Here is a 13,272-nt window from a genome sequence, read left to right as displayed (position 1 = left end):
TACATGGCACATTCCTAAACACACTTTTTTGTAAGAATTACATACTGTCAAGTATTAAAGTTTAAGAAATTATAGAAAATTCCTATGTAATAACATAAAGCAGGGAGAAATGATGTCTTCGCTACGTGATAGCTCGGTTTTACTTCCTATTTTTCTATAATGTTTTTGAGATTAAAACATAATTTCCTTGAAAATTTTGCTTACTGTGAAATGTGTATATAATTAATTTGAGCATCACTATAACATAGGTCTGTGTGATTTATTAACATATAGTAATAGCAAGGCGTTAAGTTAAAATCAGCCAACTATTTTCATATCAGTGTTCTGCATAGGACTATGCTGTTATACCAGCAAATTTGATGTCTGATTGCCACTATCTGTAACACACTGTAAACCGGTACTTGATTATAATAATGTGACAACAAGATATGACTCTTCTTTCAAGACACATTGGTGCACATAAACAGCTTCTTAACCTTCTGACTACAAACAGTGTATTGTCAATACCACACCTTGAGTTTCAAAAAGCAAGAGTGTACTTAATTCATTAGACCATGAACCACAGACTGTTGCTATATTCTGCGATCTGTCAAGGGCATTAGAGTGTGTAAACCGAAACATCCCTTTTAGAAATTAGAATATTATGATTTAACAAGAAATGCTATAAAATACTTCAAATCTCATCTCTCTGGCAAGAGACAAATGGTGTGAATACGAAAGAGTCTTGTGTTAAGTTATTAGTCATTATCAAACTGGAAACTATTTACTTATAGTGCCTCACAAGGCAATGGTTTTGAATATATTTATGAACTTTCAGCAGCAACATTATCAAAGCCCATGTTTCTTTGGTTTTCAGATGATAGAAACATTAAAATAAATATCAAATCAATATAGTTTTTGAAAATGAAATAATGAAATTTTCATGGACATTAATAAATGGCTCCTATCTATTTATTTGTCACTAAACATCGTTATAGTATTAAAAGGGCAAACTATATGCAGTTCATAAATTGTAAGAAGTCCCCCGCCCCTCAGTTTATGTCTAAAAGATGATGACAGGCAGACATAGGAGATTGGCAGTGCTACGTTTTTGGGACCATAACTTTATAATAAATTCAATTGGGAGGAGAATACTACAGAGTTACTAAATCACATAAGTAAATCTTTATATGCAATGAAGATATTGTCAGAAATATGTGATATAAAAACTTCTCTTACTTTCATTTCATAAACTCATAAGTGAGAATTTTTGTTTTGTGATGGGGAGGGGGGATGACTCATCAAGGCAAGCTAAAGTTTCCAAGTGCAAAAGAGTGAAGTATATTATTTCTGCTGTCGACTCAAGGATGTCCTTCAGACCTGTTCAAGAAGAAAGTACTAACTACTGTTTCCCAATAAATTTTTCTTTAACAAAATCTATCATAGATAATTCACTTCTTTTCTAAACCAAGAACTCAAATCACTGAATACATACTAGAAATGAGAATAATCTTCGTAAAGTTTTAAAGTAATGCACTTTGGTCCAGAGATGTCTTCAATATTCAGGAACAGGCATATATAACAACTTACCAGCGGACACAAAAAGTTTAACTGCTAACAAAGTGCAGTTTATGAGAAAACTGTATGATTTGTTGGTGGGTAATTTTTTTCTACCTCATTGCCGAATTTTTTAGTTGAACATATTGATGTTCATGTATTATCAATAATCTCAAGTAATTTGAGTGTTTTGGAAAATATGGCTTCTTCAGATCTTCAGTGCATTAATGTGATCAATGTAACTAACTGCTGTAATTTGATTTTTCTCTTGATGATGTGTGGAAACATTAATGTAAGAATTATCAAATGCACTTCACTGTACTGTACATTTGCATGTTTTGTGATATTACATCTTAAATAAAATAGGCTATTAAAATAGGTTTAAGATTTTAGGACATTTTCTACATTTCTGAGGACAATTTCTTTTAGGCTCTGTGAAAGGGACATCTTCCTTTTTTTGTACATATGTATTATTTATTCCTTTTTATGACATGTTCTACATCCTTAAGGATTTCTTCAGTATGGATCTATGGTAAAATCTAATCTTTAATTTTATTTTATTTTTGTCTGAAAGACAGATCGCTGGCGTCTGCATGGCTAAAGAAACTGGCCAAGAGCAATTCATCTCTTAAAGAAATGAGCCTGCGAAATGATTTAGCCCGTCAGCTTGCAAAAATTGTGCAAGTTGAGAAACGCCTTATGCCACCTTTCACGATGTTTCCTCCAGTGGGACCACTACAGCCATGTTTATGTCCATCAACTACTGTAAGTATATGAGAATACGGACAACATATGAGATCAGAAGTACTGTTCATTTTCTCCTGTACTAAGCTTTACTTTCATCAGTTCAGTATTTGTATTTATGATTGTCATTATCATGATGGTCATTCAATAATTAAAGAGAAAAATTGATCTGGAGTAAAAACTGTTAGTAGGGCGAGTTTACTACTTTCGTGGCTTTAAGTTGGCATCCCTGGGATGAGCCCTGCTCAGCTGATGTATCAACATTGTTTTGTTCATAACCTCAAAAATACATTTCAAGATGGTAAGTCCGCTTAAAACATGCACATTAGTTGAACAACGTTCTGTTATTCGTTTTTTACTTGTTGAAGGCGAGAAACCAGTGAATGTATACTGTAGGATGTCTAATGTTTATGGTGAGGGTTGTATGTACCGTGCAAATTTTTAAAAGTGAGTAGAGCAGTTCAAAAATGGTCGCGACTCAGTGACTGATAAACACCATTCTGGCAAACCAATTGCAGTTTCAAATCCCTCTCTTGAAAGTCGAATTGATTACATTATTCGTGCAGACCACTGTGTGACTGTGGAAATGATAGTTGATAAGGTTCAAGTTAGTACTGGTGCAGATCATAACATTATCTGTAACAAGTTGAAGTACTGCAAAACATGGGCAAGATGGGTGCCAAAGGAGTTGATGCAGCTACACAAGGAAACAAGGTTGAGAGTGAGAGCTAAAGGAACGTTATGAAAGACAAGGTGAGCATTTCCTCAACAAAATTTTAACCTGTGATGAAACTTGGATTAATTATTATGAGCCAGAATCACAAAAACAAAGCATGGAGTGGAAGCACACCAACTCACCTGTCAAGAAAAAATTCAAAACCCAAGCATCAGCAAGAAAAGTCATGTTGATGGTGTTTTGGGATGCTGAAGGTCCAGTTTTTTGTGCAGCATACAATGAACAGCCATTACTACTCGTATTTGCTTTTAAACAAGGTAAAACCAGCCATGAGAGAGAGAGATGTTGTGGATCTCAGTGGACAGGTGAGATTTTCCAGCAAGGCAATGCACGTCCGCATATTGGTCATCTAACCTGTGAAACCATCGACAAAATGGGCTGGGAAGTACTGCCTCATTCTCGTAGTGATTTCCATTTGTTTGGTGCACTGAAGGAGGCTTTATGTGGGTAGACGTTCCAGGGCAATGTGGGAAAAAAGTTTGTGGGAAATTGGTTCAAACGTCAAGATAAACATTTCTTTGCAGTCAGAATAAAAAAGCTTGTAGCCCATTGAAACAAGTGCGTAAATATTTAGAGGGATTATATTGAAAAGCAGAAAAAGTGTTTTTTTGTAAAAATAAAGACATTTTTATCCAGACCAATTTGTCTCTTTAATTATTGAACGACCGTCATGCAAGGTTTTCATCATGATCACCAATACCAAAATTGTGTATCAAGATAAAACCATTGGATTCCAAATGAATCCTTGTGACTAAAGGATACAGACAAGACATGTAAATTATTTTCTTTAATTGAGTCAATAGTACATTCCATTTTTAGATGAGGCTACTTTGAGAACTATTGAAAATTGACTCACGTTTTGATGAGTTACTAATGCAACTACATATATAGTCAAATGTCATTATTGTTTTCAATTACACATTCTGAAAGTGCAGACTCTGATGATAGCAGCATCTTCTGTCTTTTTACACATAATTTGGGGAATTAGGTAGGCCATAAGAGTATTGCAATGTAACATCACTGTCCTGAAGATCTGAAATGTACACATGAGGATATAATATTTCTGTAGAAAATTTTGTTTCTTCCCTACAATATCTTCAACACACATTTGTACAGTTACTGCTTCATACAGAGACCAGTGATGATGATGATGGCTGTCAAGATCATGATGTGCAATTGGAAAATGAAGCAATAATTTCAGTGCTTATAAAATTCCTTTGTATTAATGGTAGAAACTGGATCACATTGCTGCTCATATTAGATGCCATGGGAAAAATGTGCCAGAGATGTTGTGGTGTGCTGAGACATACTACACCAGGAGACTAGGATATTGATGTTCGTTGTTCCTGCAAACCTCAAACACTGAACCTTCCCATAATCAGTCAAGATTATGCAGCACCACTGTCCCATGAATGCCTGTCAACATAACTGATATAAACGTCTGGCTGCTATATGGAAGATTTTGGCTTTAGCCCCCTACTGCCAAACACTGTCCTTGTTAGTATTGGAGCATCTTATGGACAAAAGAGTAATTATTAGAAAGAATGATCGCAGCTGCAGTTTCATAAGCAAGTATTATGGAATGTGACACTATAGCCTATGCATGTGCCAACCAGGTACTATCCTAAAATGATCTCTAAAGCAGATCATGTAGCAATGGTCAGTCAGAACGCTAAAGCCCAATATATATTGCAGTGCTAATTATTTTAACGATATAAAATGAATTATTACTGCCGTATATACAATATATCCAGCATGATATCACTGTCATGTTCATATACCAATAATAAGGATAATTCTAAACATCAACCATACCACTTCTCACAGCATGACAATACATTATTTCTCAACTTATAACAGTTTGTGGGTGTACGTGTACCATGCACACACTTGTAGTTGGTAAACACTTTAATACTCTGAATCTTCACAATGATACAGTATGAATACAACAGGGCTGGTCAGAACAAACTGAGGTCCAAAGAAGTTAGCTTGCAGAGATCAGACTATCGATTGTGCAGAGGTAGATGGTCGCGACAGAATCTCCCCACCCAGGCAGTGTGAAGCAGAGGAGAGGACAAGCAGAACAGGCAATATCTTCAACACACATTTGTACATGTGTCTGTTGGTTGGCAGCGCAGGCTGACGTGTAATGCCATGGCAGGACCCAAAGGTAGGCATGAGTGAACCATTCTTCAATGACAGAAGGAGCTCGATGGTGACAAGAAAGACGAAATAGTCTAGGAGCCAGAGGAGGGTGGAGAAGATGGCCCACATGGGACATGGGAATGTTGAGGTCGCATGTGGGTGGGGGAGTGTGCATGAGGAGGACAGATGTGGTCAGAAGTCCATTGGTATCAATAGATGTGGAAATATTGTCCATATCAGCAAGGATTTGGAATGGAGGGATGAGGATAATATGTAGAGGGAGTTGAGGAAAGGGCGAAAAGTGTGCTGTGCAGGAGACATCAATGTGGAAAGTCGCCATGCCGAAGGCAAGCACATCACTCAAAATACTCGTTTGAGATTTTGCATATGGAAGATCTGCAGAATCCTCAATACAGGGGAAAGAGGAAGTGGTAGCACCAGGGGGAGACAATTCACATGGAGTACAAACATCAGATGACGTACTGTGGTCGTCAATGGAAGGGGGCTGCAAGTCAAGGTACTGGGGGGATGTGGCAACACTTGAGAAGGGGTCAACCTGTGCTTGTATGAGGGGGAGGGATCCTTGTTGAGAGTCCACACTCGCTTGACACATGGTGAGAAATGTCTGTTATCTTGACTGACCTGCTGAGCACTCAGTGTGGTCCTGAGTAGGGGACTGCAAGGCTGTATGGACAGAACCATCACGAAGCATGACAAATTCGCATTTGCTGAAGTCTTTGTAACAAATTCTATTTATGAGGAACTGAGGAGGCGAGGAGGAATATGTAACTGAGCAATGTGACAGCAGACACACTCGACAAGGGTAAGGAACACTGATGGAGCAAGAAGAACGAAATCATTGACAAAGTCAGCTTCCTCCCATTTGGTGTCACAGTCCATAATGGAGAGATTGTATCTGAATCCTTCAGAGTGGGGCAGCAGAGTGGTGAGGTCAAGACAGATGTAGCGAAACCTACTTTAGGTAACTCGAAGTGTCCCATTGGAGACTGGGCGTGGCAGCTAACTTTACTGCATTGATAGGGTAGGCATGTGTGAGGCCAAGAGCAGCAGTCACTCTAAATTCCAGGCCAAACAACACGCTCAGCTACCAGGCACATGATAGTCCTGAAACTGGAGTATGACAGCACATGTAAGACTTAGAAAACTTTAAAGAGGAGGGGAGCAACGACCATGGTATACAGTTCTGGTGGACATGTCATACAAAATTGATGATGCAGAAACAGGCAGTTGGCACAGCTGAGTGTTCAGAGAGGAAAAGGTTCACGTAATAAGCCTAGCATTTCAGGGTACTGTATCTGCAGTGAACCATTTTGTTCAGGTCAAGGGGGGTGGACACATTGTTTAAATGCAACATGCAGTCTACAACATTGTCAGCACCTTTAATATAGCAGACGTCAATAGTATATTACAGATAAGGTCCATGTGCTGGAAGCTATGAGGGGGGAGACCATCTGGGAGCAGTGAGTTACCAGTAAAAACAGAGACATCACACCCATTTATGTCCTCACAGATGTAAAGCATAGCCTCATAGATTTCTAGCAGTTCTCTATCAAAGGCTGACTACTTACATTGCAAAGGTGAAAGTTTTTTGGAGAAGAAGTGCAGAGATTGTGAGGTGTTCATGATGTGTTGTTGTAGAACAGCCCCAATAAAAGAATCTGTTGCATCTATGGTGATGAAAATACGAATGCCGGCAATCGGATGTGCAAGGGTCACCACATTAGAGAGAGAAGTTCTGAGCTCATTGAATGAGCGAGGCATGTCATCAGACAATAACTGCTCCTTTCGTATGGTGGAGGTGCTTTTATCCATGAGAGAATCTGACAAAGGAGCCTGAAGCACAGCAGCACGGGAGATGTGGGGCCAAAAGAAGTTCATCCTGCCAAGGAAATGGCGTAAGTCCCAATAAATCATAGGAAGAGGCAGGTCGTTAACGAATGGGACCTGCTCTGATGTTGGACAGACTCTGTCAGAGGTGACAGTATGGCTGAGGAAGGTAATGTTACAGCATCAGAATTATGGCTTGTGATTCATTTCAACACTGTTGTCCAAAAGAACTTTGAACATTTGGGTTAAATATTGTTCTTGCTCCTTGGTAGAGGTGGTGAAAATGAGGATGTCATTGAGATAAGCTTAGAAATCTGATTATGTGCTCGTAATCAACAAAGAGTTAATGAATCGTTGACATATTTGGACTGCATTCTTCAGGCCATAGGACATAAAGCAATACTCAAATAGGCCAAATGGTGTGGTAATGACAGTCTTGGGAATATCATCTTTATGTATAGGAATTTGATGGTAAACCTTTCGACAGGCAATGACACTGAAGAATTGCATGCTGTGGATCTGTTGTGCAAAGTCTTGAATACAGGTAATTCAACAGCTGTCCATCACAGTACATGCATTGAGTTTGCGATAGTCTTCAGAAAGTCTAAAGGTACATTTTCTTAGGAGATGACCAGTTGCTATCAGACAGGCATATGAAACTAGCATCTAAGACTTCTTGCACTGCGAACTTTTCATGATGTAGTTGTTTGGTGGTTAGCTTTGTACCAGATGGGAGGACCTTCAATCATAATCAGCCTGTGGTGGGCACTTTTAGTAATCATGTGAACCAGTGGCTCATAGGCTGTGGAAGGGGGAGTGTCACACTCAACATTAATGGAATGAGGTTCACTGACTTACAGTGTCCTTGGTGAGGTCAGTGAAGGAGCAGCAAATGAGTCTGCAGGATCCCCAAACGAGGGTGGCAGTGAAGTTGTGAGGTCATCAACCGTGCAGCGAGTACATGCCAGACTTGTAGATGCATCGTCGATCAGCTGGTAGAGAACGACGTTGATGACATGTAGCATATCTATGTCGTGGTATTAAGTCATGAATTCACGGAAATAACTGACTAAAAAAGCAGTTAGGGAAGGGCACTCAGAGGGTGTGCAGACAAGGGGTTTGCAATATACCACAGGAGGGGTGGGAGATGGGGTTTAAGGAGCATGATTTGTATATACCCAATGGATGATGAAGGAAGGTGGCAGCGTGAATGTCCAGCAAGAGTCCAAAATGGAGAAGGAATTCTACCCTGAGGACTGGGTCGTCCACATCAGTGACATAAAAGATTCACGAAAATTGAAGCATGGGCATAAGGAGAAGTTGAAGTATGGTGGCGCTGCAGACAATGATCTTGGAGCTTTTGGCTACCCATAGAACCATCGACGATGGTAGAAGGCTTGAAGGATCGAGGGCGCGAAGACCGACTCTTGAAGCTGTACTGGTATCACCAGGAATAATGTGTCAATTGCACGGTCGAGCAAGTAATGTCTGCCAGTGGTAGAAGATACAGGAAGTGATGACTGATGATGGAGGTGGCACCCTGTTGCGACTGCGTGGCACGGAGTGCCTAACCTGATCTGCACTTGTTATCTGGGAGCCCTGTGCAAGGAAGACACCAGTTCCTCGCGGTATCCCCGCTATAGTGGCTACCAGTAGAGGACTGCTCGACGGCAGGAGGAGCAGGGAAGGGGTCCGGAGCCGGTAGCGCCACTAGCTGCTATCTGCATGGCAGCTCCGGAGTTGCTGACATCACACATGACATGATGTGTCTCCTGCCCGAGAGGCGAGGCAGAAGGTGGCGATTGGGTCACTCTTGCGTTCTTTATCCGTACACACGTGTCGAGTCGAATTATATGGTATGCCCTGTCAGCAAGGCAGAGGATCAGAGACATGTGATATCAATTGGAGTTGCAAGTTTTGTGGTAGTTTTATCAACCACACTGACCACAGGGGTGCACACACTGTCGACGAGAGCATGTAGACGACGCCAGAGATGAGACTGCAACTTATGAATAATATGGCGTCTTCTGGAGAGCGTGATAAACACTCGATAATGCTGTTTTTGGCACAGGTGTATTTGGCCAGAGCGGGTAACAGTAGGAGCAGGTCACTGGTGATGTCTGAATAATAACTAAATTGTGTGACAGGGCACACAAACCTGATGATGTCATCACTGACGATACATGTGTATCAATGGATGTCTATGTAGAGCTGTGGTAATTTAGAGCTATGGTAATTTCGATAAACGTATGACCCTGTCGTTGCGCAGTACGAGAGGCGCCAGTGTCTTCGTTTGATGTATCGGTGAGGGAACAGGGGGTGGGCTGTTCACACGAGACACACTGCACAGTGGGCACGGAAGGGGATGATGCAAGCACAAAAAATGACGGCCTCGACGTGTGGCGAAACCGACGTGGGAGCGACAGTGATTCCCGTTTCTAGAGGTATTCACGCACCATTAGAACCCTTGGCAAATGGAATCACACAGGCGTGAAGTTTGGATCAGAATCTTGCGTAATAGTCTGTAGGAGGATATGCTCCTGTTTGATGTGTCCACGTGACAATGCTAATGTAGGCATATAACTGAAGTGGAAGATGATTTCGGTGGTGTAGAGTGCATCATAGTGGTCCCGCCGGGTTGTATTGATTGTGTGAGGTTAGAGTCTTGTAAAGACGAATTGATGAGGCGGTTGCAATTGAACTGTACCACTCAACTGATGCACGGTGAGTAATGTCCAGTGTGAAAGACATCGATAAAGTGTAAGGGTGCGACCTGTCCATCGTCGAATCGAGAATGCAATACCTTCAGGTTGAAGACAGCTTTATCTTATAGCTGTCTCTAGTGAGAACTGCTGGTAGCACCTTTCATCATTGTGTCTTCCATCTGCCACTGACTGTTTGTTTTCTGCCTTTTGGCTATCTAATATCTTTGAATAATTTTGGTAGCAGTGATGAAGTATTATCTGCAATTTCATTTAATTCTCCACACAGCACTTCATTAAACATTGACAGACTACTATGTCTGTTTTCCTTCTCCTGTGAGGATAAGACAGAAAGGGACCAGATTCACACAGAAAGTGGGTCATTCATTCTACCAGGTTCACGTATGTGACAGTTTGTCTTTTTTATACATTTAGTGTGAAATGATGTGTTCTTCTGCCTTTAACATCCTTCACATTCTATACATTCTGTTACTTTAGTCAGTATATTAATGCCATTTTACCACATTTAGGTCTATAGCATTGATGGCGATTATTACCAGAATGACTTCTGATGATACTGTTATGCATGTCCTTGGAAACCACAGCAAAACTTTTATTTGCATCCTGAAGAGGATCATTCACTTATTTAAAACTTGCAACTTAAATACCCAAGTGATAGTTCCAAAACTTGAGAATGGCAGGAAATGTTTCCGTGTCAGATATTCAAACAGATTTTAATAATAACCCAAAATTATTTATGCTTGTATTTAAAATTTTGTTGCTTTCTCACATCTTCTGATGAGATGGTCAGTAACATTTTGCTTCTCATCCAGCATCAAGGTATCGCCACAGTTCCTTCTTAATGACTGCTTCGCCCTTCACTCTCAGTGTGGAGTTCCCTGTTTTGGACAGCCTCCCTTCCAGCAACATACACAAAGCCCTGTGAGCTGCTACTCTGAGCTTGTTCTTGAAGCACCATTTACATGTTATATCTAGGACCAGATTACTGTTCACTTGTAAATTGATTCTTGAATTCCCTGAAATCGCAGTAACAGTTCATTTTTACTAAGTGTGATCCCTTTTGTCAGCATTATTTCTACTAAACTTTCTTGCAGTAAGCCCATAGCGATAACATTTGAAGGTTGTCCAAATATGGAATCCTGCTGACAAATTCCCAGGACAGTTTCTGTTGACTGGTTTCAGGAATCCGTTACACTATTGTTTACACTTTGCAGTATACCAAGAAGCTACAATACTGCCTCTTAGCCAAATAAAAAGAGCAGACTTCCATAGGTTTGCAAATACTAGTGCAAATTTAATCTCATCAGGTCTACTGCATTACCAGTTACATTGTTTACTCCATGTAGTATGTTATTTGTAGCGTTTTGCATTGATATTTTCTTTCGGAAACTGTACTGATTTTGATTCTGTTCAGCAAGTCCGTGCATTCTGTGATGCAAGAGCGTTATAGCATTTCTTGAAGACTGTGCAGCACCATAAATAGTCAAATGACTTTTGCTGCATAGAGTTTCTCGTGCCTTTGCATCAGATTACAGCTTTTACTTAATCTCGGTATTCGACTTTCCAATACATATTCATTTGATAGCTATGTCAGATAGTAGGTGACTCCTTCCTCTGTATCCTGTAAAAACTCCACTTTTATCCTAGTTGGAAGTTTTTCCTTTTTCAACTGTATGATGACCATTCTCACTTCCTCTTTACTCTTTAGCAAGAGACATTATCCTTTTCATATAGGTACCTCATCTCATTTATTAATGTTTTATGTTTCTCTGTTTCTGCTCATAATGTTCCAAAGACTGATTTCTTAATATCAAATATGCTTTTTCCTTTGATTTCGATATCCCTTTTGGGAGAATCGTCTGACACTTCTCTGAGAATAACATTGTTTAACCACTCATAATACCATCAGTTACTATTACTCATGGTTTTTATAGGTGCGCATCTGATGGTTACTGTTAAACCTTCAACTCAAAGCCACTAGAATCAACACCCATATTGTACTAGGACGACTTGGCAACTACATTTTCACTGGTTGCTGTGAGTGTGTAGATGATAGCAATAATAATGGTAATTACGATTTCGTGGCCATTGAAAACGAGCGTCTGATAAATGGTAAAGACAACTTAAAGATTACAGAATGACCTAAAACGACATTTAGGTGTCTTCAGTTTAGATATTTATTCCTTTGCACTGCAATAAGCTTGTTCATTCATTTTATGAACAGCGATATTACATCTATTTGACTCAAGTTCATCTTGTTGTAATGTCTCTTCTAGTCTATGAAAACTATACTAGAAATTAAAGTAAGCTTTCAAGCTATTACAGATTTTATTTTTATTTTTATTTATTTATTTTTTGCAGCCAGTAGCATGCCCTGCTGCGACACCTGCACAGAAAAGGTCGAAACCTTTGCTACATAAAATTTCCAGAGATGGTGGCGCATTTCTGTGTGGCCAGCCAATCCCACCCTGTGGAGTCTTTTGCTACGTCGCTGTTGTTGGTGATGAGGATAATGCGGACACAGATTAATCCATCTTTCCAGGCGATTATCAGTATGCAGTGTACGATAACTAGCAAGCTTCTGAGTCATGTCTGTGCTGATACATTTTAACAATTTTGAAAATCACGTCTGTAATATTGTTATTTTTATTTTCTTTGTAATAAATTCAGTAACTACATTAGGACTACCTCTTCAGAAAATATGTACGTTTCATTAGCACATGTGCATACATTTGCACGTGTAGATCGTTGTGAATAGACTAGTCTTTACACCAGCCAGCAGTGAATGTGATAGAATTATTGCGGTAGCATATCTGAAAATCTCTGATCAGTTATTCTACGAGGGTCACTCCAAAAGAAATGCACACTATTTTTTTAAAAATCCATCTTTCATTCTACATGTTCGAAAGTTTTACAGTGTGTAGATACATCCTTTAGGAACAATATTTTCATTTCTCCACATAATTTCCATCCCTCTCAACTGCCTTACGCCAGCTTGGAACCAGCGCCTGTGTACCCGCACGGTAAAAAACTGGACCAACCTGTTGGAGCCACTGTTTGGCAGCGTGCACAAGGGAGTCATCATCTTCAAATCTTGTTCCACGATGAGATTCTTTCAGTTTCCCAAAGAGATGATAGTCACATGGAGCCAAGTCAGGACTGTAAGGCAGGTGTTTCAGTGTTGTCCATCCGAGTTTTGTGATCGCTTTTATGGTTTTTTTGACTGCCATGTGGCCATGCATTGCCTTGCAACAGCAAAACAGCCTGCTTTTGCCGATGTGGTCGAACACGACTCAGTCAAGCTTAAAGTTTGTTCAGTGTCGTCACATATGCATCAGAATTTATGGTGGTTTCACTTGGCATGATGTCCACAAGCATGAGTCCTTCAGAATCGAAAAACACTGTAGCCATAACTTTTTTAGCAGAAGGTGTGGTTTTGAATTTTTTTTTCCTTGGGTGAATTTGCATGATGCCACTCCATTGATTGCCTCTTCGTCTCTCGTGAAAAATGATGGAACCATGTTTCATCACCTGACACAA

The 13,272-nt window shown here is 40.0% G+C and overlaps 1 protein-coding gene across 1 annotated transcript in view; it reads left to right on the top strand.

Annotated features, from left to right (window-relative positions):
* Positions 1 to 12,261, top strand: part of LOC126474824 (uncharacterized) — a 30,774-nt gene extending 18,513 nt beyond the window's left edge. The window contains exons 2-3 of the mRNA XM_050102299.1: positions 2,111 to 2,301; positions 12,094 to 12,261. Of these exons, the coding sequence (XP_049958256.1) occupies positions 2,111 to 2,301; positions 12,094 to 12,261 (359 nt within the window). The remainder of the gene's footprint in view (positions 1 to 2,110; positions 2,302 to 12,093) is intronic.
* Positions 12,262 to 13,272: the final 1,011 nt, after the last annotated feature.

The sequence above is a fragment of the Schistocerca serialis genome, chromosome 4 (assembly GCF_023864345.2).
Source record: "Schistocerca serialis cubense isolate TAMUIC-IGC-003099 chromosome 4, iqSchSeri2.2, whole genome shotgun sequence".
Lineage (NCBI taxonomy): Eukaryota > Metazoa > Arthropoda > Insecta > Orthoptera > Acrididae > Schistocerca > Schistocerca serialis.
This window is presented reverse-complemented; position numbering and strand designations above follow the sequence as displayed.